The sequence below is a fragment of the Vombatus ursinus genome, unplaced genomic scaffold, assembly GCF_900497805.2.
Source record: "Vombatus ursinus unplaced genomic scaffold, bare-nosed wombat genome assembly UNPS02014797.1, whole genome shotgun sequence".
In the NCBI taxonomy this organism is placed as follows: domain Eukaryota; kingdom Metazoa; phylum Chordata; class Mammalia; order Diprotodontia; family Vombatidae; genus Vombatus; species Vombatus ursinus.
Window position 1 is genome coordinate 15,100,064 of NW_020954575.1, and position 8,267 is coordinate 15,108,330.

Consider the following 8,267-nt stretch of genomic DNA (forward strand, 5'->3'; position numbering starts at 1 on the left):
CTCCAGGGTCCATGCTCTATCTACTACACTACCTTGCTACCCCTGAATCACAGCTCATTAAGAAATTATCCTCCCCTTCATAGTTGTGAAAAATATAATGATCTCTTATTCTTTACATTCTTATACCTTCATTTCTCTTCCTGACTCTGAATTTCAAAACCTTGGTTCCTCTATCATGGCTCATCCAGGAACTTCTCTCAGCAGTAGTGCTCCCCAACAACAGCCTATTATTTGTGCTGTTTGCTCACTCTGGAATAGCCATCCATATGTCCCAACATACCTTTCTCCCTGCCATCTAACCTCCTGGGTGAGTTCTTCTTGGAAGTTTAATTTTATGGAAGAGCCCATGCCAGTCTGCTTCCTTCCTTCCAGCCAGACACTGTTTTTGACTTTCTGAACTTAAAAACCATGGCCTTCTTCCAGATGCCTTTATACAGTCCTCCACTTTTCAGTTTTCTTTTGTGTATTATCTTCCCCCATTGGAATGTAAGCTCCTTGAGGTTAGGAATTGGTTTTTTTTTTTTTTTGCTTTACTGAGTATACCAACTCAGTATCTGGCACACAGTAAGCACTTAATAAATCCTTCTTTCCTCTCTTCTTCCCTTCCTTTCTTTCTTCTTTCCTTCTTACTTCTTTGTGTCATATGGTGTGAAATTTTGGTTTATTCCTATTTTTCACCAAACTGCTTTCAGTTTTCCAGTTTTCCCAACAGTTAAATGATTTCTTTTTCCACTGTTTTGTGACCATAGGTTTATGAAATACTAGATTACTGATTCTAGCTTGTTATCTCACGTTTCACTGATCTAGCCATTTTTTCTCTAGTAGCAGGCATTTTTATGATTGTTCCTAGTATAATTTGAAATCTGGGAGTATAAGCCCCTTGAAAAGAGGAATATTTGAGAGGAGAGGGGAAAAGGAAAGCTCCTCCTGAGTCTTAGTTTCTTCTACTGTGAAATGGGGGCATCTTTGCTTCTAGTCTCTGAGTTAGTCAACTAGTATTTATTAAGTGACCACCATGTGCCAGTTACAGGCTAAGCAGTGGGGAATATGAAGAAAAGCAAAAGACAGTCCCTGCTCACAAGGAGCTCACAGTCTGATCGGGAAGACAATGTGTAAGCAATTATGGATAAACAAAATATAGACAGAATAAATTGGAGATAATTAGGGAAGTAATTAAGATTGAGGAAGATTAGGAAAGGCTTCTGGCACTTTGGATGAGACTTGAAGGAAGCCAGGAAAGCCAAGAGGAAGTGATGAGGAGAGAGAGCATTCTAGGTACGAGGAACTGCCTCTGAAAATACCTGGAGTTCGGAAATGTAGCGTCTTGCTCAGAGGAATAGGAAGGAGGTCATTGTCCCTGGATCACCAAGTATATGGGAGAATATAAAGCATAATAAGACTGGAAAGAAGTTTTCTGGACTGAAGAGGGTTAACTTTACAATCTTTGGCCAGTGTTAGATGGAAGGTGTTGCAACCCTTATTCATCTGAACCAATTCTGTCTCCTCCAGCCTATCCCCAGGCTTCTGACAGACCAGTGTGTTTGTTGTTGTTCAGTTGTTTCAGTCATGCCAGACTCTTTGTGACTCCACTGGGGGTTTTCTTGGCAGAGATACTGGAGTGGTTTGCCATTTCCTTCTCGAGCTCATTTGACAGATGAGGAAACTGAGACAAACAATGTTATGTGAGTTGCCCAGGGTCACACAGCTAATGAGTATCTGAGCCAGATTTGAACTCAAGAAGATGAGTCTTCCTGATTTCTGATTCCAAGCAAGTGTTCTATGCACTGTGTCACCTAGCTGCCCTTTTAGAGTAGTAAGGGAACCTTATCCCCGATTCTATGAATACTCGCATTCTGTCCGAAAGAGAGGATACTGTCTTTTAGATATTTTTTCCTTCAAAACACCTGACCTGTGAATTGAAACCAGAACCTCTTTATGTAACATTAAAGAAGAATGGTGTAGGGATCAGGATGGGGTAGAGGGGGAGATGCAGGCAAGCTGGAGAAATGCTGTCTCTTGAGGCTCCCACTCTGGCCCATGATTCACAGGTTCAGATCCTTTTCCATCCATTCTCGAAGCTTGTATTTTTGAATCTAAGGGAAAAAGAAGAGTAAAAGTTTGTAATGACATAGGCCTCCTTGACCCACCCTGGTTGTCTCCGATCCCTAATGACCTGTCCCAGGCTCCTGGCACCTGGTTTTCCTTCCCTTTTTCATCTGCCCCGACTTTACACACCTTCCCAGAGACAGTGAGGGGGTATTCCTTAACAAACACGATGTATCGAGGAATCTTGAAGTGGGAGATCTGCAGACACAGAGACCAGGGAGTGAGGATAGAGTTCCAGAGCCGGAAGCATGGGGTAGGAAGGAGCTCAAGAAGGGGTAGCTATTAGCATGGGGGTAGGCCGTGGTGGGGGGGGGGTACATTCAGCCCCCTTCCCCACAGGCCCCCCCACATGCTAGCCTGCCAGTGACCATCCTAAAGGGCAGGGCTGATCATATCACCCTCCTAGTCAAGAAACTCTCTAGGCTCCCTATTACACTCAGGATATCAAAAACAAAATCCTTTGGGGCTTTTAAAGCCCTTCACGACCAAGTCCCTTTCTACCTTTCCATTCTTCTCACACTTCACTTCCCCATACTTGGTAATCCAGCAACACTGGCCTTGCTGTTTCCTCACACAAAACGTCCCATCTCCCAGCTCCGGGCATTTCCCCTGGCTGACCCCCTTTCCTGGAATGTCCTTCCTCCGTGTCTCTGCCACGTGGCCTTTTTGTCAGACATTCCAGCTCCAAAATCCGTGCATTTTCTGTGGCCAACCCCCTTGCCTGGAATGCTCTCTCTTCCCTTCTGCTTCTTGGTTTCCCTAGCCTCCTTCAAGACTTAGTTGAAATCTCACCTTCTGCCAGAGTCCTTTCCTGGTCTCTCCTGCCCCCATTGCTTGCTAGTGCCTTCAACTCCGAGATCATTTCCCACTTAGCTGCATATCTGACACGTACACAGTTGTTTACATGTTGTTTTACCCAGTAGAAGGTGAGCTCCTTGATGGCAGGGATGATGATTTTTGTCTTTCTTTGCTATATCCAGTACTTACCACGGTGCCTTGAACAATGTAGGAGCTTAACGGATGCTGGTTGACTGACTTGACTGTGACAGTGGTCAAACTACCTACCTTCCCTCTGCAGTAAGCTTGCAGTTCCTCAGGGGTGACCTGTTCTTCCGCCTCGGGCTTGAGACGGATGCAAGCACAGATTTCCTCCCCCATCCGCTTATCTTTCACTCCAACCACCTGGCATATGGAGATGAAGCAGGTGGAAGGAGGGCTGAGAGAATACCCCAAGCCCTCCCCTCCTTTTGTCATACTCCCTGCCCCTGAGGGGTGCCCTCAGGAGATTAGAGTCGGCTCACCTGGGCTTCCTGAACACAAGGATGTTTGTGAAAGAAGTCTTCCAGTTCAGCTGGGTAGATATTTTCCCCTCCTCGGATGATCATGTCCTTGGAACGGCCCACGATCTTACAATAGCCCTCTTCATCTACTGAAGCAATGTCCCTGTAGCGAAATCCGCAGGTTCAGTTCTTAGCTCTTCCCAGCTCAGTCTTACTCTAGGCTGCCCCACCCAGTGTTTTTCACACCCTTAGATGTTGTGCCCACCTCTCCAGCTGACTACATAAATCCTTGGGTTCTTTGCCAGCCCCTCTAGCAGTAGAAAAACCCTCTCCCCCTGCATCCTGGCTTCCTTTCCCCTCCTCTCCATTTTCTTCTCCCTCACTGTTTAATTTTCCACTTTCTTTGGCTTCTATCCCAATTCAGAACCTTGGCCTCGATGCCTAGCCCTTTTTCTTCCTTCTCCTTCCAATGGACCCACTCCTCTCCCTTTGCAATCCATATCTTCTCCCCTGGTTCTTGGGCTTAACGCCTTGTGTCCTCTCACCCTGTCCAGTACCACTTGTGCTCATCAATGATGTCCTCTGTCTTCTTAGGATCATCCCAGTAGCCCATCATGACACAGTAACCACGGATACACAGCTCCCCTGGCATGTTTATCTCTAGCTGTTTCTTTGTCTGTGGGTCCATGACCTGGGCCTGGCACAGGACAACTTCAGGCCAGGCCCTCCCCAACCCCAACTTATTCAGGGCTGGGAGGGCCTGGCCAAGTGAGCAAGTGACAAGGTATGGGGGAGAGCAAACTGAACTAAGTTCATTATCAAAGAATGGGCAGAAGCTCCACCTCATTGTAGGAGGGAAGACCAGAGGACTGAGCTAAGGCTAGAGTGGCCAAAGACAGAGGGGAAAGGATAGTATCAGCTTAGGCCAGAAGGTGTTACAAGCCTAGGGGAGTAAAAGCAGATAGGAGAGTATATAGAAGAGACCCTGAGGAAGCAAAAAAAAAATTTTTTTTGAGAAGCAAACAATAAGGGAGAGTTCTTTAATAATAATTAGAATTGACATAGCACTTTAAGGTTTGGTTTGCAAATCGCTTTATAAATATCTCATCTGATACAACAACACTGGGAGGAACAGATATTATTATCCCCATTTCACAGATAGAGAACTTGAGGCAAATAACTCAGGATCTCATAGATAATAAGTGTCTGAAGATGAATTTGAACTCAGATCTTTCTGACTCCAGAGCCAGCATTCTCTCCACTGCACAATCTAGGTGCCTCCCTTATAAAGTATTAAACTACCACTAAGCTAGGGATTCTTTACCTGGGCTCCATGAACTATACACACACACACACACACACACACACACACGTGTGTGTGTATGTACATGCATATATACATGTGTGTGTACATGTATGTGTATGTATGTGTATGTACACATGCATATATAGTAGCTAAGTGGCCTAGTGGATAGAGCACTGGACTTGGAATCAGTAAGACTCAGCTTCATGAGTTCAAATCTGGCCTCAGACACTAGCTGTGTGACTCTGGGCAAGTCACTTAATTCTATTTGCCACAGTTTCCACAACTATAAAATGAGCTGGAGAAGTAAATGGCAAACTGCTCCAGTATCTTTGCCCAAATGGGGTCACAAAGAGTCAAACACAACTGAACAACACACACACACACATATGTATATATATACACATATCTTTAGAGAGAATGATTTAATATAACCAGCTTTCTTTGTAATCTGATTTTTGTTTTACATTTAAAACATTTTTTCAGAGAAGGGGTTCATAGGCTTCACTAGAATACCAAATGATACCCTATTAGAATTGTTCTATGCCTCCGTTTCCTCATCTATATAAAAAGAGACATAATACCTCCCTTACTTGCTTCACAGAGACTGTGTGAGGATCCACTATGAAAATGGGTATGAAAGCACTATGAAGTATTACAAACCCATCCAGGATAGGGAAGGCCAGCTGGGGGAATGCCCTCCACCATAAATCCTAAGGAGCTGCTTGAAGTCCATATAAATTAAGTGACTTATCCAGGGTTCACACAACTAGTGTTTGAGGTAAGATTCAAACTCAAACCTTCCTGTCTCTATCCATCTAAACTACTGTTTCAAAAAGAGTTAAAAGTGTTAAGAAAATGAGATATCTGTAAAGTGTTTAGCACAGTGCTTGGTACATAGTAGGTGCTTAATAAATGCTTGTTCTTTCTTCCATTACATCAATGGGAAGTGGCATATCATTAAACAAACATTTATTAAGCACCTACAATATAGAAGATGACAGGACACCATGCTGTAGTGGATAGAGAATGACCTTCAGAGCCAGCAAGGTCTGAGTTCAAGTTTTATTCCTGACACATATTGGTCCTGTGGCCCCTGAGCAAGTCACTTAACTTCTCAGTGTTATAGGCAATTCTTTGAGACTGTTAAGTTTCAGGTGCCAATTTGCATTATTAGAGGAATTTTATCTTAAGCCTACTCCAAAAAATACCTACAAAAAGCCCAGATTAAATTACTTGCTGTACCCCTGTGATGAAGGGTACACAGGTTATTTGGGAAAAGTAGTGGATAGAGTGCTGAATTTTGAGTCAGTGGAAGACCTGGGTTTGAATCCCACCTCAGACATTTACTGAAAGTGTGCCTATGGGCAATTCACTTTACCTTTCCGACCTTTGGGTTTGATTAGCTGTGAAGAGGAGAAAGTTGATATCTACCTCCCAGGGTTATTGTGAGGCTCATATGAGATAACTTGCATAGAGTCTTACAAACTTTGCAGTGTTCTATAAATGTTAGCAGTGACACGATCATGTTGATAATCTACCAGTGTTGCAAACCACTCTTTCGGGTGACCCCGAAATAAAAGGAAAAGCCCAAAGTACATAAGATATCAACTACAAGCTATAAAGAAAGGCAAACTTTTCATCTTTAGCAAAGGATTTCTGCAGAGGTGGCTTTGGGAAAAGAGCAGCTGTGACCTTAATGAATCACTCCCTGAGGGAATAGTTTGGGGTGAGAGTAGCCCTCTGGTGTTATTAGGCATTAGTAAAGTTTGCATGCCAGTCAAAGATGAAGAGCTTCAGGGAAATGAAAGGAAAGAGCCAAAGATGGAGGAAAGGCTGAAGAGTCAAATCAAAGACAGAGTCTCATCATTTCTTTTGCTTCTTTGAATGAGACTGGATGGTAGCAGTTCAAGTTATGGGTAAACTGGCAACAGGGCAGCTAGGTGGTAAAGGGGATAGAGTACCAGGCTTGGAGTCAGGAAGACTCATGTTCCTGAGTTCAAATCCAGCCTCAGACACTTACTAGCTGTGTGACTCTAAGCAAGTCACTTAACCCTCTTTGCCTCAGTTTCCTCATGTGTTAAATGAGCTGGAGAAGGAAATGGCAAACCGCTCCAGTATCTTTACCAAGCAAACCCCAAATGGGGTCATGAAGAGTTGGACACAACTGAAATGATTCAATAACAAAAAATCCTGCCAATAACATGGCTGAAACAGGGAGGGAGGCCAATAAGCGTAGCCCACATCTGTTTTTGGCTGGCCACTAGTCTAACTCTCTCAGGACTGGTCACTAATCCCAGGCTTGAAGAGGAAGATAAACAGAGCCCATCTTCAATTACATGGGAACATTCTTCCAGGCTCAGGAAGTTTCTGGAAGTAGGTTTTTCTCAGTGACCAAATGAAACTGACTGGGGGTATTTTGTAAGGGAGGAGGGGTGTTTGTATAGGAGAGCTTCTATTCATTGGTCAACAGATGTGGGTATGGGGAACTGGAGGGATGGAATTGTTTGGGTTTGAGTAGGGCTGAAATTGGTGTGATGGACTGGGGGCCTGACCCTAACAGGAGAAGATAGCCCAGTACATTGGAAGGAGTGCTGGATTTGAGGCCAGAAGGCCCAAGTTCAAATCCAAGCTGTGTCACCTACCTTTAAGACTTTGGGCAAGTCATTTATCTTCCCTATACCTCAGTTTCCTCAAAAATAAAATGAAGAATTTGAACTAGGTGGCTTCTAAGGGTCCTTCTAGCTCTAGATACATGATCCCATGAACTGGGGTGCTCACCTCTGTGTGCGGCATAATCCTGCCCACTGTGAATGTCTTCCTTTCTATGCTGTCATCATAGGAGTGCATGAAGGTCACAGGACTGTTCTCTGTGGTCCCATAAGCAACCTACAGAGTTGGGAAATGGGACTGAATTGAGGGAGGGGTATCTTGGGAAGATTAAGGGTTCTGGAGAGGTGTATAGTGGTAGTGGGAAGCGACACATTCCTTCTAAGTTCCTCATAAGAGGTAAAGGATAGAGGGGGCATAAAGGGGGCATAAAGAAAAGTGAAATAGTAATAAGTCATGGAGACAAAGGGGATAGGTATTTATTAAACCTATCCAGCAAGAGTCCCAGACAACCTTAAACAGCCTCTGGTCCCCTTGGTTCAATCCCTTAGTTTCCTTATTTACCCACAGTAGCCACAGACCCATCATCTCAGGGGCATACCTCTCACCCGCTGCCTCTCAGTTCCCTACCCCTTTTGCTGGTTTCCGGCCACAGTGCCTCCCCTTTCACAAACTCCAAAGACGCCAATAAAACCTGATGAGAAAACCAGCCTCGTTCTTGATTGGAGTGTAGGTGGGGTGTGTTTGTGTGAGTGAGGGGGGTGCTGGTGGGGGACAGGACATGGGAACTGACCAAAAGACACACCTCTACCCCAGCATTACCATGGCCAAAGAGCCCTGGGGTGGAGGGCCCCTGCCCTGGACAGCTCCAGGGCCCCGGAAGGTTAGCAGTTTCCTGTGAATTTAGGATCATAAAAATAGAATAAATATCCAAAATGAGGATATGAAGAACCTCAGTGCCCCAGCCG

At 44.6% G+C, this 8,267-nt stretch overlaps 1 protein-coding gene across 2 annotated transcripts in view; it reads right to left on the minus strand.

The window, feature by feature from the left end:
* Positions 1-1,912: 1,912 nt before the first annotated feature.
* ACSF2 (acyl-CoA synthetase family member 2) overlaps positions 1,913-8,267 on the minus strand; it is a 32,996-nt gene continuing 26,641 nt past the window's right edge. For both annotated transcript variants that reach the window (XM_027870324.1, XM_027870323.1), the window contains 6 exons: positions 7,471-7,578; positions 3,932-4,083; positions 3,408-3,549; positions 3,172-3,288; positions 2,236-2,304; positions 1,913-2,093 (listed from right to left, as the gene is read on the minus strand). In XM_027870324.1, the coding sequence (XP_027726125.1) occupies positions 2,043-2,093; positions 2,236-2,304; positions 3,172-3,288; positions 3,408-3,549; positions 3,932-4,083; positions 7,471-7,578 (639 nt within the window). In that variant the 3' untranslated portion in view covers positions 1,913-2,042. The remainder of the gene's footprint in view (positions 2,094-2,235; positions 2,305-3,171; positions 3,289-3,407; positions 3,550-3,931; positions 4,084-7,470; positions 7,579-8,267) is intronic.